General features: G+C 42.3%; 1 protein-coding gene and 1 non-coding gene across 2 annotated transcripts; one reads left to right on the top strand and one right to left on the bottom strand.

The window, feature by feature from the left end:
* Positions 1–4909: 4909 nt before the first annotated feature.
* On the bottom strand, positions 4910–4983 carry Trnaf-aaa. Its single transcript has one exon. It is a non-coding gene; the product is annotated as a tRNA-Phe (tRNA).
* A 1932-nt stretch (positions 4984–6915) lies between these two features.
* Positions 6916–23288, top strand: LOC119744301 (SAFB-like transcription modulator). The gene is made up of 12 exons (XM_038220169.1): positions 6916–7136; positions 10269–10359; positions 11118–11146; positions 12056–12187; positions 12461–12562; positions 13500–13533; positions 14944–15415; positions 16681–16724; positions 17865–18001; positions 19047–19196; positions 19521–19827; positions 20064–23288. Exons 1-12 carry the CDS (start codon positions 7008–7010, stop codon positions 21932–21934), a joined length of 3498 nt encoding a protein of 1165 aa, XP_038076097.1. The 5' UTR covers positions 6916–7007; the 3' UTR covers positions 21935–23288.
* Positions 23289–24571: the final 1283 nt, after the last annotated feature.

The following is a 24571-nucleotide window of genomic DNA, read 5'->3' as shown; positions in this document are numbered from 1 at the left end:
AATCGTACAGAGGTCACAATACATATAGTTTTAAGGTTTGTTCATTAAAATTTGTCACTAAACTGGAAGCTATAGAAAAATCACTTATCAAAGTATATCATGGAGCTTAATTATATGATTATAGGCCGAAAGCTGATGTGACCCACCATATTTCCCGCCACAGTATTCAATATAGCATATAGAAAAAAAGAGTACAAAGGCATTTCCGTATTAATATGAGAACATTAAATGAAGCTTAGTTGTCACCATCGATCAATAATAACAAAAATGCTGAACTGCGCATGTGAATTGTGTTAAGGTGGGAATTGAACCCACTACCTTAAAGTTAACGGCTTTATATTCTACCAGTGAATTACTCAACGAAGTATCCACAATGCTAAGCCAGCAACAACCGTGTTTAAACAAACCCAGTCTACATTGGATGGAACACAGTTACGATGACTGTATTGAGAGTTGCATCATGCACGGATGCCGCGGCTATAGACCTTTGTTTTGTTTGTAAAACATTGAGCACCAGGACTTTATAACATTTTTAGCACAATTATGATATAGTATTCAATGCGACCTCGTATCCCTAACCTATGGTGATCTATATCTGCCATCTCGCATCTCGCATACAGGCATGACACATTTCGCATGTCGCATCTCCCCTCTCATAATTATGCCGCAAGTCGTCAATCCCGCATTTAAACTGCGCGTGTGGACGGTGTTAAGGTGGGAATCGAACCCACAACCTTAAAGACTCAAACTTTATATACTCAACGAAACATCCACACTGCTAAGCACCAACAGAGTTATTGAGCAAACCCTTTTTTAACGCGATGACTGCATGTATTGTTGCGTGAATGTGCGCGGATGGCCGCGGCTCTCTGCATAATAGCATCTCGCATACAGTATCTCTCACATGACAGATTTCGCATGTCGCCTCTCTGACTCCTCACCTCTCGCATGTCGTCATTCCCGCCTTTCGCATGTTGCATGTCGTATCTCGAATGTTAAATGCTCGAATATCGCATCTCGCTGCACTATCATGATGTTGCATCTCGCTCCATAATTTATAAAGAGAATAAAAAACGACCAAAAGTCAGCAAATAAGTTAAAACCAAAGACATGTAAACCTTGCGGACATCTCCCTCGCAAGCCACCAGCTACACATACCTTTTAGTTTTAATATTACAGTTGGAATAGCGCACGAAACTATATACTTCACCCCATTCCTCTGTTGAAAAAAAAAGATACTGGAGCGTTCTTGCCCCCCCCCCCTCCGTCTGGATGCCCCCTTGGATGAAACTCGAAAGTAGTACGGGGAATCATGATCTTTAAGTAACGTCACTGGGCAGAATGTCTGCGTCTCGCATGACATTCAGAAAGGATGAAATCACCTTGTAATGATATTTGTTAAGTTTTCGTAGACTATAGAAATATCCTGTGAGCTAAACACTCTGTCAGTAATAACTTCGGGCTAGTTCAACTTATATTTTGATTGTAACAGCTCTGCCGCCCTACAAACTTCTGAAAACGATTTTTGTTTTTGTTTTTTACAATATAACTCCTATAACTAAACTCGAAAATACATGCCTTTTATTATTCGTATCATTTAAAAAAAGATGAAAAGAAAACACCCCACAGTGATTACAACCAACATCTTTCAGGCCAGGCCTAAGCAACATCGATGACTCTTAGGAACAAAATATACGGGACTGCACGTGTCGATGATGTTAAGGTGGGAATCGAACCCACTCCTAATTAAGAACCCTGACCTTAGATTCAACCAATGAACTACTCAACGAAGTATCCACACTGAGCCAGTACTCGCTGAATAAATCTGACCTTTTTATAATATCCGTCGCCACCATAGCTCCATCACCACGCACGATCTGAATGGACACCGTGCAATCAATCGATGCAGTCACTGAATAAGCACGTTGGATCTCTATACATTTACAATAGTAAACCATGGAGCTATATGAGTAAACAGAGTACCGCATGATTTTCGCGGTGCAGGCTTTCAGCACGCTGTGCTCTCACAGTCGCATTATATAATTCAGCGAAAGAAAGAAAAATATGCGCATTGAGAAAACAGACAATAAAGACTTGTTCCTTTAATTATAGGACGGCACTTTTCGTTGGTGATGAACCAAAAATGAGAAAAAGCCGGATCGCGCCAGTGGATCTGTGAGGTTCCGAACCCGTTTGCTTAAACGTGCTTGTGAAGAAATCGAAGTATCCACTCGGCCAACGCCAGCACTTCACAATTGGAAAAATAAGGTTTATGTATGCTACGTTGGTGGCATTGCGAAATCATATCACAAAAGTTCATTATCATGACGGCAATATTTACCCTTACCCAATGATGTTTCCATGATTAAAAAAAAAAGATCAATAATATCATTATGTTCCCGAGCTTAAATGTCTAAAGGGGTATCACGATGACTGTAGTGGCGTCATGCGCAACCTCGTTCCCGTGGTGTCGAGCAGTACGGTCCCGCCACTACTCTTTTTGTGTGTGTAGGCGAATCAGGAACAGTCTGCATGGTGCCTGGCTGTGCTTTACGTCAGCGTTTGTTTTTGTATGCGGCGTCTTGGGTAAAAAAAAACCCAATCAATTCGTCGAGGCGTGAGTATGAAAATACGATGTTTTATGCACTGTATCACATTTTCATTTTAATATAAAAAGCAAAATTGGATTTAGATAAAACACGTAATACACGTTTGAAATAACAAAACCAAGTGCACGATATAGCCTAAACAATTACTTGCTTAAAAAGGATGAGCCGGATTTATGATCGAATCTGGCCCCTTTATGAGGCAGAACCTGTACTGCCCGCGATGGAAAAAATCTAATTTTCGAGGTGAAACTCAAAACATAGCCGTGGGAATAAAAACTACAAAGCACAGAATTATGTTAAAAACCACACCATTCAGCAAAAAGCAGAGGCCGATTTGTAGAACATGGCTTGATTTGGGAAAACTCCCTCCCAAGTCCCTACGCCTTTAAGATTATTTGGACATTAAAAAAATAGCTGGATTGCGCGTGTGGAAACATATCCAGGGGTGGGACTTAAACCCACGGTCCTAGTAACGGTCTTGATATGTTCTACCGACTGAGCTACTCTGAGCCTCGGGGGAGAAGCCACTCAGCTGCGCCATTAATATAGAGTAAATTAACGCTTTTTATTTCATACGCGAGGGTACGCCAAAAAAGTTTAAGACTGAAACTTCCAAATGACAGTAAATAGACTGACAGCAAAAACACTGCACCATAACTGATGCACGGTACTTGAACACCCCTTCCTTGACCGTGAGCATGAGCGATCTTACAAACTGTTTGTGAAACAGATGAATTGTATGGTATAGAAATGAAGAGTACAATGTATAATCCCTCATGTAAGTAGCCTCAAGTTAACTTGGTCAACAGAACGTTTACACTGATACCGTTAACTTTACTGACAGTTTTAGTGATTCGTTGACTTGTAGTCTACTAATGTTTTTATTCAGCAAACCGTTCAGCAATTGAAAGTAGTCACCGATTGAATTGCACTCTAAAACAAAAACATTATGTTTCTGTCCACACGAAGGACTTGAATTTACGGAGGAAAGTACAGCCGTTGATTTGCCTTGCCACACATTTTCTATTCCACTTCAATTTCTCATCCGTGAATATAACTTCCAAGGTATTTGTATTCCGCAACAATTTCAACATCTTCATTCTTAATCCTCAAAGGTGAAATTTCACTCTATAAATCTTACGCAGATCGAAAATCATTTCCTTGATCACCAAGGGATTATTGATCACCAAGGGATTATCCTCACACCATTTAACAAAACGATCTTCCTTATCCTTGTATGCAGTTTCGTCATTATTATGGGGGTATCTGCATACTTAACAACTTCAGTAAGGCGGCACCGTTTTACCCTGAAGTGAATATTTCCCGTAAAAAATACAATCCGTACCCGCGCCCTTATATCCACGATACTCTTGTTGGTGTCGCTAGAATCGCCAATAAAAATACTGCTTCAATTAGCCGGCAAGCATAGTGCATTCGTATGCTTTGTATAATGTACACACTAAAATCGAGGCTAGATAAATCAATGATCAATCAGTTATATCATATGGAGCTTATATGATTATTTAAATCGGCCGAAAGCTGATATGACCCACCCTATTTCCCGCCACAGAATTCAATGTAGCATAGGAAAAAGAAAAGAAGGGGCAAAAAAGCATTTCTGTATTAATTTGAGAGCATTAACTTCAGGATAGTTATCCACCATCGATCAATCGACCGAGATTGAAAATGCTGGACTGCGCATGTGGATGGTGCTAAGGTGGGAATCGAGCCCACGACCTTAAAGTAGGTAGTTCCAGTTAAAACTCAACGAAGTATCCACACTGCTGAGCCAACACAAATGTTGTTAAACAAAACCTTTTATACATCACGATGACCGTGATGAGTTGCGTCATGCGACGATGCCGCGGCTTATTATACACGTATACATGTATATTATCTGGATATTGTCACAGACAAGAGAATAATAGTATTCACTGCTGCATACCTCAAACTCAACAACCCCTGAAGAAGGACCTATGCAAGCTTGGGAATTATTTTGGAAAAGGCACCGCTTTTGAAATTTTCCCTACGGTCATAAATTATGGTGATCTATATAGCTACCATCTGACATTTAGCCCAAGAATTAGAAACAGACATAAAAACCTAAACTAACCTTATTTTCGAGGTGAAACTCGAAAAAACCTTGGGGATTAAAAAACCCCAACAAATTAATGTAACAAATATAAAGCCTAAAACGAAGAGGATTTGTAGAACTCTCTGTTTTGGGAAAAACCCTCCCAATGCGTTTACGATTATTTGGAGACGATTAAGAAAAATGCTGGATTGCGCATGTGGAAACGTATCCAGAGGTGGGACTTGAACCCACGCCCCCAAGATTTTTAATTTTATGTTCTACCGACTGAACTACTCGGACGAAGTAGCCACACATCTTAGCCAGCAACGGTTGTGTAAAATAACCCTTTTTATTTCATACATAGGGGAGGGACACGCAATATCCTGTAATAGTTGCATCACAGATGTGTCATTGAGGCCATGAAAGTGCAATGCATTTACTGCATTCTGGAGTTAATTGCCCGCCCCCAAGCGAAAATATAAAGGGAAAGAACAAAATGGTTAGGGGGAGATGAAAGAATTAAAAAAAAATACAAATCACAGAGTTTTAACTTAATAATTATATGTTCACTAAAATTGTTTGATGAAATCTAGGCTAAAAAAATCCGCCTCGTAAATTATCATGGAGCTTATTATAATAACACATTGACCGATTTTTTTTTCGGTCGATGTAATTTTTGTATTGCTAGAAAAAAGAGCAATGTAGATTTTTTTTCAGGATTAACCCAGAGCCGGATTAACTTCCCGTTTTCCCGGCATTTTTTTCCTGATATTTTCAAGAAATAATGGATGCAACTCGAAAACGTATAACTACGGGGAATACATCTTTCAATACATCTGAATATAAACACGTTTCATACGCAACGTCATTTGCATGGGCAGTCTGCGTCATGTTTCAGAAAAGGATGAAATCACTGGATGTTCTGCAAAGTAGAAATATCCTGCGCGCTCACGGTGTCGGAAATAATTTACGTTGGTTAATCTGTGGTTAACCTGCAAAGTCGCTCTACGAGTTAAAATGTGAATGTTAGATTTTACAACTCCCGCAACCGTAATCTTAACAAAGACACATTATTTTTTATCATCTCCAAAAAGAACAGAATGAAAAAAAAAACCCACACGGTGATGGACATTTTAATTACAGCAGATATCACCTTCAGGAAAAAGTACTGACTGCACATGTGGATGGGACGGTTAACGAGGGAATCGAACCCACTCCTTAAGGACCCTGACCTTAATTCAATGGACTACTCAGCTCAACGAATTATTAACAATGCTGAGCTAGGACTTGCTGAACAAATCGGAACTTTTTTCCATTACATCTGGCACCATGATCATGGAATTCTCTTGTCATATATTTTGCAATCAATAATCAATGCAACGACTGAGTACGCGGGATATTTCTCTAATTCAGCGTGGTGCCGCAAATGTTCTCTTTGGCATTCCCACTGCTATAGCGCACAAACTTCGAAAACCTACTTTAAGTAGAAAGAAGGAAAATGTGCGCATTTAAGAATACGGACTTGCTTTATAATTCAAGGATAACACTTTACGTTTGCATTCCATCCATTTGAGTAAAATGCCGGATCGCGCCAGTGGATCTTGTAGGTTTCGAGCCTAGCCCGTAACCATTTAGACAAGTTGTGTGAGAATATCGAAGTATCCACTCGGCCAACGCCGGCAACTGATGTGGAGGGTACTAATGTCACGCTACACTGTCGACATTGCAAAATCATATCACAAAAGTTCATTATCATGAAGGCAATATTTACTCACACCCAGGTTGCCGAGAATAAAGTAAGTTCAGTATTATATTTATGCTTCTAACTTTTAATTCCGAGCTTATTGGCTAACGAGGCAGCCGGCCGCGCCATGCCGGGGCGAGCTAGCTGGCATGCCGTCAATTAAGGCTTGTCACGTGACATTATGCGCGGCATACATTTAGATTTTTTTCCTACGGAAGCAGAAGCCCCAAATTATTAAAATGGGAAAGCTTCACACAGTAAAAGCTGAAAATTTCTCCTTGGCAAAAACTTACAATTACAATTAACATCGAATTTCTGTTGTTGTTTTTGCTATTGTTGTTGTTGGACGTGGGTTGATGGTGTTCGTGATGTCGTAGGAAATAATATTTTTTTTCCTGATGACGTATTATTAAAGCGCGTCGTTTTTTTTAGCTGGTTTCATGCAAATGAATGGTGTAAATACTGCATGCCTGGCTGCGAACCAGTGCTGAAAAATAGGCCACGCGCACGCGCAGCATGCATGTGCTACAATCGTGTGTCGTTTTGTGACTGCGTGAGTGTCTGGTGAATTTCTGGCACCATGGTTTCCCCGGATTCGTCGAAAAAGAAGGTTGCGAATCTCCGAGTGCAAGATCTGAAGTTAGAATTGGAAAAAAGAGGTCTTGATAACAAAGGAGTAAAAGCAGTGCTTCTTGAAAGATTACAAAAGGTAAAGAAAATGATGTGTGAATATTGGTCATTTTTTGTGATGGTGGATTGGGAAGTGGGTCAACTCGTACCCAAGTTAACTCGTACCCGAGTCAATTCGTACCCCAAAATTTACACCCCAGTCAAGTCGTACCCGAGTCAGGTCGTACCCGAACTCGTACCCAAGTCAAGTCGTACCCGAGTTGACTCGTACCCGCAGCTCAAAATAGTTGCATATTTTCGAAAATCAGGGAAACGAACGGAAGATGAGGGATTTTGCCAGTTGTCCGTGCAGGCCCGTGCGATCGAACCGAAAATGACTGCGATCATTCTGCGCGCGTGCTCGTTTCAAAAGTTAGGGAGGTCTTAGTGCGGAAAGGGCATATGTTTCATCATTTTTGCCGAAAACAGACAAAATCCACCGATGTTTGTTGGGTGCACATAACGTGAGTATGTCATGAGGTATTGACTATTGTACGGAGTTTAGGGGCAAACTGTGCAGCGGTTCTGTGGGAAAATGCTTGGTTGGGATGGACGTTTTTGTACTTAATTAGTGTTTTGTGCTGACAACAATTTTGCGGCGTTCTGAACCTATGAGGCTCCACTACAAGTTCTAGGAGTAGGCCCGGGTGACATCGTTTTTGCCGGGTCTGAGCGCGCACTCGCCGGTCAACGTGGTCGTACTTCACGGTGACTGCTCCTAGAACTATGAGGCTCCACATAGTGGAGCCTCATAGATCAAGAAGCCCGCAAAATTGCCTGCAGCACAAAACATAGTAATAAAGTACAAAAACGTCCATCAAAATGGAGACATTTCACACAGAACCGCTGCACAGTTTGCCCCTATACTCCGTACTTTATCTCTTGACATACTCACGTATCATGCGCAGAAAGTACTTTATTAGTGTTTTGTGCTGCAGGCAATTTTGCGGGCTTCTTGATCTATGAGGCTCCACTACGTGGAGCCTCATAGTTCTAGGAGTACACGGTGACATTGTTTTTGCCGGGCCTGTGGCGCATGGCGCTCGCCGGTCCACGTGGTCGTCTGTGCACGGTGACATCGTTTTGTCGAGCCTGTACATATCCCCATGCGCACACTCGCGGCGTAACTACTATTTATGTCGCCGTTTCTTAGGGTAAAATCGGAAGTTTTTGTTAACCATCCTTCCATCCGTCCTCCCCAAAAAGGAGGGGAGTACGAGTTGACCTGGGTACGAGTTGACTCGGGTACGAGTTGACTCGGGTACGAGTTAACTTGGGTACGAGTTAACCTGGGTACGAGTTGACCTGGGTATGAGCTGACTCGAGTACGAGTTGACTCGGGTACGAGTTGACCCAAAATCGTGGATTGGTGGCTCATTGAATATGCATCTTGCAATGTTGCACTAGTTGTACGCATTACATGCATTATATTCACCATGTTTCCGTTCACGTTACCTTCTACTTCTACGCTCATGACGCTTGGTTGGCAAACTCAAACTGCACATTTTGCCAACCACTCTCAAGCTCAAAGAAAATGTAACTTTCCTACCTTTTTGCAGTTGAGTATACAAGCACGTACGTTGTGGAGTGTTGGCATGGTTGGGCCAAATAAAAAAAATGTTTGGCGTCCTGCCTTTTTAAAAAATAGGAAGCGGGAGGCCCTTTTTTCGGCGCCCTACATACAGTGGCTACACTTCACGATCGCCCTTTTTTCCTTCAAAATGGCCGCCCGACCGGGCTATTTTTCAAGATGGCCGCCATTTCTTTTTTAAATGGCCCCCATTACCTCAAGAAATGACATACCAGCTTTATATATGGGCTAGATTAGGCAACAGACAAAGAGGCCAAAATTATGACATCGTTTAGGGTAAGCACGGGTGTTTTCGACCAGCATGACCGGGGAGAATTCGACTGCTGTTACTAACCGGCGACCGCTCAATAAAATACGTAAGAGGTATCCTCATAATAGACTTTGGCAGTGGATATTTTGCCGGAGACAGCAAACCTTTAGTAAAAGTTAGCTTGCCAGATATGCACTGAACATACGCAGTTACTATTTTTTAAGTTAAGACATTTTCCGGTGACAAATTTTAGTCTGGCTCCATGCCAACATTATCGTTGTAACTTTTACCATTTTACAATATCGAACTTTATTTCCCTTTTAAAAAAATCCTCCAGAGCCACAAATCTGAAAAGAAAATGTGTACTCTGCAAAAAAATGTTTGAGACATGTTAACATAATAAAAGGAAAAATATTCTTTTTTGGGGGGATGGCATGGATGGGGGAAAAAACCTTAGAAATGTTGCCAGCGAGGATCGGGATCGAACCCGGGTCTTCCCGCTCATGAGATCCATTGCTTAGCCACTAGACCAAGTGTGAAACACAACCGTTGGTGGTAATTTAATATATCTTATAATTCAGCCCTATCTTAGAAAGTACAGCGCCCTCTGTTGATATGGATTGCTACTGGCAAACCTTTTGTAAACGTTAGCTTGCCGACATTACCTCCGGCAATATATCCACTATCATAAACTTTACACATGATGTTCAGTTCCTGCCCTTGATTGTCCATTGTTCAGAAGTCAGAACAGCTCCGTGAAATCTTTGTAATTCAATCCAAAATTGAACTCGCGTAAGCCGGTGCGGTTGCCGTGTTATTGGGTCACGTAAGAACAAGGGTATCATTGGTGGCACTCTTTGAGACTTAACAGGGGTGATGCCGTCAAATCAAGCCAACCTGTCAATCATTATTGGTTAGGTCATCAGGTCGATGCATGATTGGCTGACAATGTTTATTGGGCAGGGCTGATATAGGGGTGATCAAATTATGACCAACAGAGGGCGCTGCTGTGGCTGTTTTTGATCACCGCGCTTATTGTATTGGCTTGGCACATTGGGGCGCGGGGGCGTGCGCGGTGAATTGGATCGGGCCCTGAGATTCACTTTGAGATTTTAAGGGTTGATTTGTGTAATTTTGTTGAATACTCCCCCTTTTACCATAAATGTATACATTTTTGGGTAAAAAAAAAAAAGGAGGAGGCCTCCAAAATGTAGTTCGCTTGTGCTGCATTCTGTCCCACATTCAATGACACAAAATTTAGTTATTTATCCCTCACGCCAGGCATTAAAAAAAGTTCCCCTTTCTTCCTCTACCCTATTTTTTACGCACAGGCCCTGACTGAGAATGGAGAGGATCCCAATGAGATTGTGTTTGAAACTCCAGCCACCCCAAAGGCAGCTGCTGCAAAGAAACCACCCGCAAGTATGTCACTCTCCTGTGTTCACATTTGTTCTCAGTGATTGGAATGTTCTCGGTACTTTGGGAGGGAGACGCATTTTCCTTCATACTATGTACAGTGGATCACAAAAATTGGGTGTTGTAAAAACAACCCGAGATTCTTATATTGGGCTTGTTGCTCCTTGACAGTTAAAAGTGCAGAGATTGTGCCACTGGTTTCCTGCTCAGCAGTGGATCCAAAAGGATGGGCACGAGGTTTTGCAGCAAAAATGCCTCGGTTTTATTGTAATTTGGGCTTGATATGGTCGGGACTCAGTAAGTCAACCCTAACTCCCTAGCGTCTTTTACTAGGAACTAGACCAATTCCATCAAAATCTATCAATCACTGTGCGTCCAATGCAAAACTGTACATGACGTAATGGAATCCACCATTGACGCACTGGTTGACATTCATGGACTTGCTGCGCATGGCTTTTATCACAATAGCACTTACAGGAAGCTGGGCAAAATCATTCGGATACCCCAAGCACTGCTTCAGGCCATTAGGCCCAAGTCCATCATACTCCGTCAATATGTAGTCATGCCAGGCCTTCTGGACCTTCAAGTCCCCCAAAATCCACCAAAACAAGGGGATGGATTTTGATGGAGTTGGGGTGGTTAGGGTTAAGGACTCGCTATGCATATTGTTTCATTAGCAAAATTTTGTTCTGGTTGTAAAAGAAAGTGCTTCTGTTGGTTGTTGTAGTTGTTAACAGATGGCTTATGCTTCAATTTATTTACAGGAAAGAGAACATCGAAAGGAAAGTCGGGGGTAAGTGTTCTATTTATCTTGCTTGCAACTTGCACTTCCATGAACTTGTCTTGAAATTAGCTTGTGAGATTGTTCAGAGCTTCATGGCACATGAAAAGCAGCATTTTGGGGAGGTAAACTTTACTTTCAAGTTTTAACCCCTAGCAGAAGTCAGTATTCACACCTGTATGTAAAACCTGTTAACCCTTACCCTTAACCCTAACTCCCTAGGGGGTGTGCAAAATCATATTGAAATTGGAGGATTCAGGACTGTTAGGGCTATTCCCTTTTGCTTGGAGCCATTGTTAATCCTCCAAAATCCTCCAAAATGTTGCCCTCATGTTAAAAATGAAGGATACCCATTGCCTCAGTCCTTCACAATCGACCTACAGTCCTGCCTCTCAAATTGCATTCATCCAAATCCCCCAAAATCCTCCTCTTCTTCATACACCATCAATCCTGCAAACTCAATCTTTATTGAATGTCCATGTACCCTCAATCCTCCACAATCCTATGTTGCATTCATCCTCAATCTTCCATAATTCTCCGAACTGGCCAGAGGACTTTTGAGGATTGAGAAGGATTAGGGTTAAACACACTTACCTGATATCCTTTCCCCTGAAACTGACCTGTAGGGTTTTAACCCTAACTCCCAATTGACTTGACTGTTAAAGTAATGGACCAAGTCGGCCAAAATCCATCACTGACCCCGCTTCACATAACGCTTTAAGACCAAATCCGCTGGAATCCGCTGCAAGACCACCACTACTATAGGCGGATTTTGCTGGACTTGGTACTCATGGCTTGCCTACCAAAATCCCCAAAATGAGCGGATGAATTTTTTATGGATTTCGGGAAGGTTAGTGTTAAAGAAGTGAAAGCTGATTTTTTCTTTCCTTTGCAAAATTTTGTTTCATTTGCAAATTTTAGGAGGATGAGGGAGAGTCGGATGAAGATATGGAGGAAGGATTAGAAGGTTTGGAAGGTTTGGGAGGAGACGGCATGGTGGTGGACGAAGTGACTGATGACATGGAGACTAGTCAGGAAGAAGGTACCAGTAAGGTGAGTTGTCAAAAGCGGTTAAAAAGCGCCCTCTCTTGTCTGCACACAGAGCCCGTAAGTGGAATCTTTATTATGGCCTTATTAAAGGGACGTTACATTGTGGAATGTGCCCAATTGGGCTACAAAACGCATTTTAGCCCTAACCTCGAGAACCGTGCGTGGACGCATTTCAGGGGTCATTAAAAAAAACACACAATTTTCAGGGATTTCAGGCCGTTAATGCCCTTTTAATTTCATTCTTGTCATCTTGTTTTTTTTTTTTTTTTTTCTCAGGGGGAGGACATTGACTTGGACGTCATCTTAGGAAGCCACGAGGATGACGACGAAGACGTTTTGAACATAAGTCTGGAGGAAGACCAATTCTTCACCGAAGAGGTGTGAACCAATCTGTGGGTCTAAGGCTATGAGTTTTTCACAGTTAACTTAATTTTACATCAGAGTGAAAAGTTTCATGACAATCTGATGCATTTCACTAACTGTGTAAATCCCATTGGAATGGGTGAAAAACCTATAGCCTTTACAGTCTGTTATTTTCACTGATTATAATATGCTCCATCGAGATGACATACTCATGCTAAGTAGTTTTTGAGAAATTAAAGGATATCTGCGTGCACAACTTTTGTTATGGGACACCCAGTGACCCAGAAATCCCAACTATCAAACACCAGTCTGAAGCAAGTGTGAAGTTGCTAAATTCCAACCTACCGACCCTATTTTTGAAAGGCATGTAATCAGAATTTTTTTGGGCCTAACTTTACATGTATAATTGCAGTTTCAGTGAATGAGGACAAGGGTTCTGTTGCAATAAATATTATATATCCCCAAGTAAGAACAGCTGTATTGGTGGCTAAGTTCCCCAAGCTCCGTCCTTTAATTAAATAAATACACCGTGAATCTTTGGGACGCTTTGGCCAACACAACTTGCAAAACTCTCCGACGAATGTTTTGTGGATTTTTCAATTTCCTCAAATCTCACCCCTGAAGAACAGAACAAGGCGTGAGATTACTATTCACTCGACCTCAAGCCAGGCGGGTTGAAGCCTTCTCCCATCGGGCAGCACACTCACGGCATTGCTCGCTGCGAGTGGGTCACTGACAGATGTTTTTTGGGCTTGTTTTCTACGTGTTTATCTGTCATCCGTTCCGAATAGCATAAAACCTTTGCCGGAAAAGACGTCATCCAGTGCGAACTGGTTAAAAAAAAAGAAAGCATGAACCAAGGAAGAAATAGTTATGTTTTTTTTTTGGGATAGTAAGGCTTAAAATGTTCATTTTTAATTTTTGGTTTACGTTTTCTTCTAATTTTCTGCAGGAAAGCGAGGGATTTGCTCTTGAAGGTGAAAAAGGTAAAACAAGTCTGCTCAAACAGGGAATGTTTATTTGTATGTTATCACGTATAAAGGTGTAAAGAAACAAAATACACACATGCAATTTTTGTAAAAAAAAAAAAAGTACACAAATCACATGGTAGAAAGGCTTGTTTCTCATGGGTCTGTGTGAATCTCTTCAGCATATCTGGCATTTTTCAGATTACAGAACTTGAAGGTTGATAAGAGTCCCTTTTGGATGGATGTTGAATTAGGCATCTGAAAAAAAAATCAATCTCAAAACAAAATTGCCCTTGTGCTGGAGAGACTTACCAGGACAGAGTAGAAAACATAGCGGATGTTGAAGGAGGTGTGACAGATGTCTCATCATAGCAACCACAATTACATGATGTGAGCCAACGGATCTTGAAGCCAACAGTGCTCCTGGATGTCACGTCGAGATTGGCCCGATGCTGGATTCATGCCATGGTCGACATATCAAGATCGTCTGACTTCATGAAAACGACAACGGTTGCCAGCAGGCTTGTACCACAAACATGAGCAACCAGACAGAGCCTTCAAGAAACACAATCCTCTTGAGCTGTGAAGTGATCCTGTTGTGCGTAGCGAGACCACATTATGTACCTGTGCATACATCACGTGGTGTTCTCAGCAAACCTCAGTCCATGTGCCGAAGCCTTGTCAACATCAGCAGTCCGCAGAACTTTTCCGTTCGATTTATATTGTACACAGCAGTATCACAGTTGTAACAGCGAGACTGGCTAACAACTGTCGCTCTAGCAGACTAGCTGGTTTTCTTCTGATGGCACACCGAACCTGACACAGAAGCACAGAACACTTCAAATTCTCTGCACGAGACAGCACTTTCAGGGAGAGAGCCGGTCTTACCGAGCAAACATAGCTGAAGACTGTAGGAGTTCATGGAGCGGATAGTCACATTTTATCCCAGCATTTTGCCAAATGAAATATTTGGTATCCCTGTGTTCAAGTCAGCTGTTCTTCGAGGACACCTCGACATTGCTTTGAACACAGCATCAAGTTTCTCCGCGATGGCTTTACGTAATCCACCAGAGCTCATCATCTTATACGGCGATTACCGAATAGCCTCCACATCTGAAGTCCCAAAAGAGGCTTCTCAAAAGGTTTAGTAGACAGAAACAAGCCTTTCTCTATATTCAAATACAGACAGAGAAACAAATTCATCTTGTTATTTTTGTTTCAAAATACATAATTGGAAGGATGTCCTCAGAGCCCCAATGTATTTAGTCCATAACATCTGCTGAGTTTTCTTTGAAGGATTTGCTTCTTCTCCACTTTGGCAGCTATTCCGGCCTTCGTATATTGGCAGAAGGTCAGAACTGACCCCCCAAAATGCCCTGTTACTTAAAAAAAAAATTGTGCTCAAAATTATTGCCTAACCCCTTTCAGCAAGTAGCAATCAGGATGAAAAAATGGAAGCAGAGGATTCCTCAGCCCCCGAAGCGGAAGACTCCAAAGAAGCCGGCAAGGAGGATTCTTTCTCACAAGATACTTCTTTAGATACCAAAGGGGAGGGTAGCGAGTCGTTAGTAGTCCATGTTGATGAGCCGTTCATGTCGGAGCTCGACGAAGAGCTGGCCGAGACCGCCACCTCAAAGAAGTCCGAAGATGCCGAGGCTGCAACCCCAGCCAACGATAACAAGTCGGCCGAAGCCAAAGTTGATGGGCAGAAGGAGAAAGGGGAATCCGAGCCACCAGAAAAGGCCGACAAGAGTGATAAGAGTCCAGCAGGCGACGCCAAAAAAGATGACAAGGGCGAGGAGAAGGTTAGCCCTGCTAAGGCGGCCGCTGCCGGCAAGGAATCGGCCTCGGACAAGAAAGCCACCACCTCGGCAGGAGCTGCAAACTCACGCAGCAAAAGGTTTGTCAGTCATGCTGATTCTTGATAATCGTTTACTAGCTAGAATAAGTTTTCATGCAAAGAACATCTTTGGCGCCAGCGGGCATACTTCCTGCGAAACCTGCTATGATTATTATTATTTTTTAACTTGGAAGCCTGTGGAGTTGTGAAATTGATCATTAAACGTTGTGCACAATGCGTCCTGGTCAAAGCATTAATCACTCCATCCTTCATCAATGCAGCATCCATCACGCACGCACTAGACGTTGTCGCAGTGCAATTTATTCCGAATCCCGTCGTTCAGACTTGCGCGGGGTGACTGGTTAGACGTGTTTTGAGATGAGGATCACTCAGTCTTCCTTAGGAGCTTTAAGGCAAGGGGAGAAGACGGCTGAAGATTTGAGGCTTTTGAAGTTGACTGCGGTGGCCTTGCTGTTGACCGAACGGTCAAAACCAGATGCAAAAAAAAAAAGTTTGAACAACATGACTTAAATTGACGTCTGGAGCTGAAAGTCTTTCACTCATGCAAATGTGCTGCATTTTAAACTAAAGCTGCTTCTTGAAAATTGGATTGAATTTACGTTCATGTACATCCACCCAAAATAAAAAACCCTGAAAACTGAAATTTGATCACAGTAGTCATCCACATTTTGTTTTACTCTTCAATAAGGACATGAAATTGATAGTTTCACAAACGTGGTGAATATGCATGAAGGGAAGTGGCTTCATGTGCAGCTCAGATGATGTGCTCGTCTCATGAAGGTTCCAATCCCATCGGAACGTCTAGGAATGTAGACTTTTTGTCAGTTCGGCCTTGAAAAATACTGTCGAAATAATGCACGCAGCAGAGTAAAGTCCACTTTGATCCGCGCGGTGACTGCCGTTGGTCAGCAGTTGTTACTGACTCCCTGTGAAGATCCAACTGGTGGCACAGTTCTGGTTGCAGAATAGAAAAAAAAGTACAATTTAATTCATACAAAAAGTTTAATATATCCTATGCTTCAAGTCAAGCTTCATAAAATTAGTTTGGCGTTATTTTCTCTGGCTATACTAACATATTGAGTGGTCTGTTTAGTTCAGTTGAACTTACTAACATGTTAATGTGGGGGAATACTGCTGTTTCTGTTGGAGAGTCTTACATGGGAACATTCTTACATGGGAACATTGGGATGTTGTCGTCAAAATGTTTTCATTTCCCACAGGTAAGTTGGAGATTTTAAAGCCAGTATCCTCTGCAGCAAGGAAGTTTCTTTTCTAATACTTTTCCCTACAAATTTTGTTCTCAGCTCGAGCTCTTCAGGACGGTCCCCAACCTCCAAGGATGACAAAGGTTTGTACCAGATTTAAAAAAAAAAAAGAACTTAAGCATTGAATTAGTTTTGCTAAAAGCCCTTTCCACACTAGACAAATCTCGGGGTTGACGCAGGGTTGACGGAGGGTTGAAAATATGCATCATTTCACATTTGGAAGAATTTCAATCCTGTGTCAACCCTGCGTCAACCCCGAGATTGATTCCGCCCCGGGTTGAACTCAACCCTGCTCCAGACCAGGGTTGAGATTTTCAACCCGGGTTGAAATTTTTGCCAGGGTTAAAAACAGAAGAAACTGAGCATAATAAGCTTGATTTGCATGAAACAAGTAAGAAACAATGTGGGGTTGAACGCGGGGTTGAAAAATCTAAAACTCAACCCGGGGCAGCACTGGGTTCACCCAGGGTTCACCCAGGGTTCACCCAGGGTTTAGTTCAACCCGGGTTGAGAGGCTCTAGTGTGAAAAGGGCTAAAGTGTTTCAAAATGGAAAGTTGGTATCAGATGTATATTAACTACTGGTGCAGTATAAATGCCAGACTAGTTATCTCACTTGCTAGTCATTTTCTTTATCAGATTTTTAACCATTTTAAGGATCGACTACTCACTCATTGTACCTAAAATCCTAAACTGCAGCCTGGATGCTTCCCATGTGCTAAGCAACTGGAGAAAATAAGCAACTAGGGAAAATACGATAAGCAACCAGGGAATATGGTCCTGATTTTTAAGTAATTACTTTATTTTCCTAATAGAAATTGTCAAGACATTTCCTTTCCTGAATGAATGGGAGGTTTGCGGTAACACCATGTGAATGATATCTCTTTGTGAGTTGTGTGGCTCTGAGAAGAACCAGTTGGTTGAACTCGACGTTTCGAACAGTATGCTCTGTTTGTCATCAGGAGACTGATCATTGATCGTGTCCACCATGCAAACCCTTAAGTCTCATTTAATCCTTTCCCGACAACTTCCAAGAGTTCAGAGGCCTTCTATCCCTCTTGTCTTAGGTATTTGGAATACATTGGTCTTGGGGGGAAAACATTACTGTACCAAAATCCAGCATGCTAGGACATAGCGACTCAAGAGGCAGTTAGATAAACACAATTTCATAAAGGCATTTCACTGTCCAAATTTTCAAAATCCGGTTTAATTTTGCGGTTGGTAGATCGGCGTGGCTCAGGATCCTCGCGGCCAGGCTCTGGCAGCTCAGGGACTACCTCTGGTCGTAACCTTTGGGTGAGCAACCTGTCCAGGAACACGCGTGCGGCAGACCTAAAGGCCTCCTTCAGCAAGTATGGCAAGGTAGGTGCAGTCTCCTCCATTAGTCTGAACACTTTCTCAATATCTGGCTTAGACCTGTTCCGCGTCCTCAAATGCAGGATTAACAAATATATTCACTTGGCACAATAGAGAGGAATATTGAAGTAGTAAGATTACACAACAAAGTAAACATTTCAGATACTTTTGAGATGTTGGCCCGTCAACGAATACATATATGATTCCAGGATTATCAAAAATATTTACATGGCACAATAGAGGAGAATATTGAAGTAGCAAGATTACACAAAGTATACATTTCAGATGCTTCTAGGATGTTGGCCCGTCAACGAATACATGTATGATTCCAGGAGTATCAAAAATATTTACATGGCACAATAGAGGAGAATATTGAAGTAGCAAGATTTCACAACAAAGTATACAGTTCAGATACTTTGAGGATGTTGGCCCGTCAACGAATACAAATATGATTCCAGGATTATCAAAAATATTTAAATTGGCACAATAGAGGGGAATATTGTAGTAGCAAGATTTCACAACAAAGTATACAGTTCTGATGCTTTGAGGATATTGGCCTGTCAACGAATACAAATATGATTCCAGGTGTATCTGGCTATCTCTTCCATAGGTTGGTGCTATGTACCGGTTGGAGGTTTCAACCAAGATGTGGTTGCAATTTCTTGCTCATTTAAACCCTTCAATACTAACTGCTAAATCAAGCAGATCGCTATAAGATGAGAGTTTCGTTTAGCTTTCGATAAAATGTCTATTAGATATTGCCCACTGTTTGATCTTGTTTGAGCCTGCCAGCTTGAAGAATGAAGCAATCATACTTGAGAAGTAGAAGAAGTCATACTTTGATTCAGAGTTTTTAAGTTGTCTTTTTGCTACAATTGTAATCTACATACGCTTTTCTGTGTCACGCCACTTTTTAAAGGTTAGAAGGTCGTTGTATTTCAATCCCACCTAAATGAATTGATTACCGCGATTGTAGCAGAAGAAACTCCACTGTCGTCCGAGAGCATACATGTCATTTTGTGATACTAAAAGTGTTGTGTTCTGTACCCAGGTGGTCGGTGCCAAGGTAGTGACCAATGCCAGAGGGCCCAGGGCCTTCTGCTATGGCTTTGTGTCCATGTCCTCCAGCTCTGAGGCGGCTAAGGCCATCAACCATCTGCACCGCACCGAGCTCCACGGACGCACCATTCATGTTGAAAGGGTAAGCTTTGAACTCAGGATTTTGAAATCCGGGCAAGTCCTCATAAATCATTTGACCTTGACCCTGCCAAAATTTAGATACAGAGTTGTCTTTATAAATTAGGAGAAAATGAGCTTGCATTTGTGTGTTGATCTTAATGGGTTTTTTTGTATATTGTTATACATCCTATGGTATCCAATACACACATTTTTGTCATGGTCATTTAAACTGCATACTGATGCAAAACATTTAGAAAAGAGTATGTCATTGAAAGCCTCTGAGACAATTATTTTTCATGGAGTTGGTGCTAGACTTACCCATGTCTTTCCTGTTATACCTTTCTAGGCACGTTCCAACATGATACCTGTTGCATCGACATCAGGAGTGTCCGGGCGCAAGAAGGAGCCATCCCCGGAGAACAAGGATAAAAAGCCTGCCGAGAAGGCCGAGACTAAAGAGGTGAAGAGCACTGGAGAGACCAAGAAAGATGAGAAAGCACCTGCAGCTGCAGCGGCTGTGGAGGCCCCTGAAAGCAAGGAGGAGAAGACCACGACACCCGCTGCAAAGAAAGATGGGGAGGTTACAACAGAGGGTGCTAAACAGGAAGACAGCAAAGATGACAAAGAGGGAGCGGATGCATCAAAGGAGACAGGTTGGTTTACGTGGCTGAGTATTTTTCGAGTGTGTATGGAATTTCAATGGACTTAAAAAAAAAAAAATAATAATATGTCATGTGGTCCTTATATAATCATGGAAAAACAACATACATGTAAGTGCAACAAAAGGGCCTGATTACCAACTCTTTGTACATTCTCCGTTTAAGCATCTGCATTAACATGGCTTTGCTGATTATATCTTAACGGTTTATTTCTGGTTTCCTTTCTGAAGATGACCAAGCAGCAAGTGGTGCACAACCTGAAAGCAAGGCTGAATCCTCAGATAAGAAAGATGGCGACAAAGACGAAGCACGTCCCCGTAGTTCCCGATCCAGCACCAGCGACAAAGACAAGCAAGACTCCAAAGACCGGAAGGACATCTTGTCTCTTGACAAGATCAAGGAGCAGCGCATGCGAGAGAGACAGCGCAAGCGGGAGCGAGACCAGCGTGAGATGGAGCGACGCAGGGAGCGGGAGCGCCAGGATGCCCTCAGAAGGGAGAGGGAGATGATTCGACGGCACCAGCGAGATCAAGAGGAGCAGCTTCGTCGCCAGCGGGAGCAGCTGCGCATTGCGCAGGAGCAAGAGAAGCTGGAACGCCAGAGCATCGAGTGGGAAAGGATAAAACTGCAGCAGGAGCGGGAAAATCTGCAGCGAGAGCTGGAACAACACCGACAGATGGAGATGCAGCTACGGTTAGCTGCTGAGCGCCAGGCAACCCTGAAGAGGTCTCTCGACACGAGAAATATGGCAACGCGAGATGTGGATCCTTATGTTGGCGATCAGAAGCGCAGGGCGCCAGCTGGGCCGCAGGGTAGAGGGGATTTCAGCAACAACGGTCCCAACAGGGGAGGCATGGCCATTAGCACACATGTGGTTAATCCAGAGAGGCCACCTGATAGGTTCAATCGACGAGATACCAGGCAGATGGATTCGGGGCCACGTCGTGATAACGCACCTCAGCCAAACAAGTTCTCTGGGCCGCCGCCAAGACGCAATGACCAAGTAAGAAGAGATGACGGACGCCGTGAAGATGTCCGTCAGCGTCCCCAAACCAAGAATGAGCCAATGAAACGAGATGACCAGCCTCGCCGCAGTGGTCCAGCCCAACGACGTGATGAACCACCTGCACCTCAACATCAAAGACGTGGATCTGACACCTTCAGACGGGATGATGGGATGAAACGCCGTGATCAGCCAGAAAGGAGAATGGATACATCTCATCAGCGACAACCTCCAAGAGCAGAGGCGAGGAGAGATTCTCGAGGGGACGGCAACATGAGAGATGACCGTCGAGGACCTCCTGCAAACCAGGGTGACCGCTACCAAGGGGGCCAGGGGCAGTCCAGGGGTGGCAATGCACCCACCTACGGTACCAGAGATGGTGGCCATCCCAGCAGTGCTCGTGACAGCCATCGGGATCGTGACAGAGATATTGATAGAGGAGATAGGCCTCGTGACTCCTCTCATCAGGGTCAGTCAAAAATGGGAGGATCTCATGGAGGGGATTCCCGCACCAATTGGAAGGGAGGTCGTGATTCAGGCATGTCAGGCCAGGGTGGCCGATCTTCAGATTGGAAGTCCAACCAGCGTGGTGGAGACCGCTCTTACGATCGCGACAACCGTTCCCAGAATTACGATCGTGGGCAGGGCGGCAATAGTTGGGGTGGTGATGGCCGTTCAGGGGGCCGAGAGGATCATATGATGAGGAGCTCAGATAACCCTCAGCGTGGCAGTCTGCTTGGCACACCACCCATTCAAGATTCCAACTGGGGCTCGGGCAACATGGATGCCCCAATGAGTCGTGGGTCTGGATCACTTGTGGCGGGCAACTCTCACATCTCCAGCCTTATGAATCAGAGCCAGCCCATCAGCTCACTGCTTAACACCCCGTCGATGTCCGGCCCGTTCATCAGCGGTGGAACCGTCAGTGGTGGTCTAGGGGGTGGAGTTGGCATGATACAGCAGGTGCCCATGGGGGGTGGAGCTGGCAGCTCTTACATGGGTAATCAAATGAGTGTAGGAGGCTCCAGTGGTGGGGGGTCTATGGACCGCCATCGATCCTCGCAGAACGACGGCCGTTTTGCCATGCGTCGCTACTAAAAAAAAACCAAACAAACAAAGCAGCGAAGCTTTCTTAGATCTGTCAGAATAATGTTTTTAACCAGTCGTTATTATTTTTTTGATTTAGTATTGTAAAAGTATTTCTCTGAAAATCATTTTGTAGTGTCTTTGATGGTGATATTGTTAATCATCATAGCATCATCAAGCTGTTATGACTTTTGACCAAGTGATACTAAAAAATCTACATGTAGCCCCTGACAATGTTTGTAACTTTGTTTTCACATCGTTGTTAGTTTTAATGAACCTGTGTACATTTTTAACTACTTTATAAAGCAAGGCAAAGCACAATGAACCGTCTTTTCTTTAATTGTTTTTTAATGTAAAATGGAATTGATGTAAGTGAAGTTAAGTGTAGTGCCTATAAAAATGAAAACTTTTCACCTAGATTTATCACACAGTTTTTTGGCTAAATTTAGTCATACGGTGAATGTTAATAATTCCTTTGTAGATGGAGAAAAAGAAAGTTATGTTTCACTTTTTAAAGTCGCATCAAAGCAATTACCTTCTATGTAAACATTCGGGTTTGCTGTTTAAAACTTTTGAAAAATACGTGTACAAAATGAAGTAAGGAAATTAGGATTGGAAAATGTTATAGACTTGTTACTGTTAATCTGTTCGCTCGGAATATTTCAAGATTATTACAAGTTTGTGGTTTCACCGAACTTCAAAGGCATAAAACTGTGACTTGTTTCACTTTTGTCCAAAAACCTGTATCAAAGTTTTAATTCAAGCCTTTTAGAAACTAACCATAATAGTTAACGGGAGTTGAAAGTTATAAAATGTTGAAAAAGTATAAGGTTTAAATTTGCTTTAAATTTTACAAGATTGTTCTTTTTTCTTAAGTTTCATAGTGGATGTTAAGCCTGTGTAAGTTACATAGTTGTACTTGACTCTTGGATGCTTGTACAAAAAACGTAATTTTTGATGATTTCTTGTTTGTGGAGTCACATTCACATTTAGGGAGTCTGTACTTTCCAGCAGTATGATATATGCATGTACATTTTAATTTTGTGGGGAGAAAATGTCAAGTTCAGCATTGTACAGATTTTCAAAGGTTCTTCATTTTTTTTAATTTTGAAGATGATTCATTCTTTTGTTTGACACTTGTCCGGCTTTTGTTTTGATTGTTCTTTTTTCTCGTTGGAATCAATATTTGATTAATCATGTACCTGTACAGACACATCGATGGAGCAGTTGAATTTCATTGGAAGATGTACGTTGTTTCTTTCAAGTTTTAAGTGAGACATAAAAGGTGTTAATTGGTTACATGTATTGATTTTGCTTTCTTGGATGTAGGCTTGTGAAAATAAAGAGCTTTTCAGAGAAATTAAAACGAGGTCTCTGTTTTACTCTGTTTTGTGTTAATGAACGCGTGATGATCGATGATAACCAAAGAAGGGATCCGTTAGGGGGGAGGTTTACTAATTTTATGGAACTAGTAAATTGGGGCAAAAATAATGGATACTGAAGTTCCTAAATACATTAAATACATATATATTCTTGAATTGCCTTGGAATGCTGGAGAAATCGTAATTTTTTACCATTTTCAGGGTGGGGGACTGCATTCTTAGATCCCCCTCCTGTGACGGGGCGTGTTTTAGACATGCTTTAGACTCAAACCCCCCCCCCCTCCGTTTCCTTAAAGCTAGATCCGCCTGTGAAGCTTACTGCACGACTCCTCAGCAATCGTACGTTCTAAACCACCAACACATAGTAGAATGTTTGAAACTCCTTTCCTGATACATTTACTCACAACTATAAACTTCACATTACATGTGCATACTCTATTGGACACATGTCCATACTACCAGCCGGCTGTGCGTGAGTGATTTGGTACATATAGTCGTGTTCCCTAACGTGGCGTACTTCGAAGTTTACCCAAATTTCCTCGTGTAGTGTTGCCAAACCTCTTTGTTGACAAACCTCAAATTCATGCAGTGAAATACTGGTACTTTTACCTTATTAATGCTTGCTGTTTAATCTCTGTGAACAATTTCGGTTTCATAAAATTTAAGCCGAAATTAAAAAACGGTGGCGTCCGGAAATTGGGCACAATTTGGCGGAGTGTTCCCTAACGTGGCGCACTTAAATAAATCTTGGAAAATTCCAAATTAACATTTAAGAATTTCTGTAAACTCGATAAATTCTGATAAATCATTATTATCTCTACCTACATACCCAGCCATATGTTTGTCACAAAATTATTTTCTTATTTTTCGGGGCATTTTCAAAGGGTTCACTTTGCACTTGAAAATAAAATCGGAAAATCACGCCAAAATAATTTTTTCTTTTAACTTTGTAGCGGGTGAATAAACTCGCGATTTATGAACGGGAGTGTTTATTACTTGATGAAATTTCTCTTTCTGTGAAATTTCAGTTAAAACTTTTGCTCTAGCTAGGCGCTACAGGTGAAAAATCAAAGTGCGCCACGTTAGGGGCCGCGCCACGTTAGGGTACATCAACAATACACATTCGAGTTGTTTCCACGTGAATGCGACATCAAATGCGGCAGAGGCCAGACAAACGTCATATTTGGTAAGTAAGTTTTTGCTTCCACTATTTGTGATTCCTCCGAAATATCTGTATGTTTCAAAAACGGGCTCTTTCATTTTGCAA

The sequence above is a fragment of the Patiria miniata genome, unplaced genomic scaffold (genome assembly GCF_015706575.1).
Source record: "Patiria miniata isolate m_02_andy unplaced genomic scaffold, ASM1570657v1 HiC_scaffold_7, whole genome shotgun sequence".
Classification (NCBI taxonomy): Eukaryota; Metazoa; Echinodermata; class Asteroidea; order Valvatida; family Asterinidae; genus Patiria; species Patiria miniata.
The sequence above is the reverse complement of the archived record's forward strand: the minus strand, read 5'-3'. Positions and strand labels throughout refer to the sequence as shown.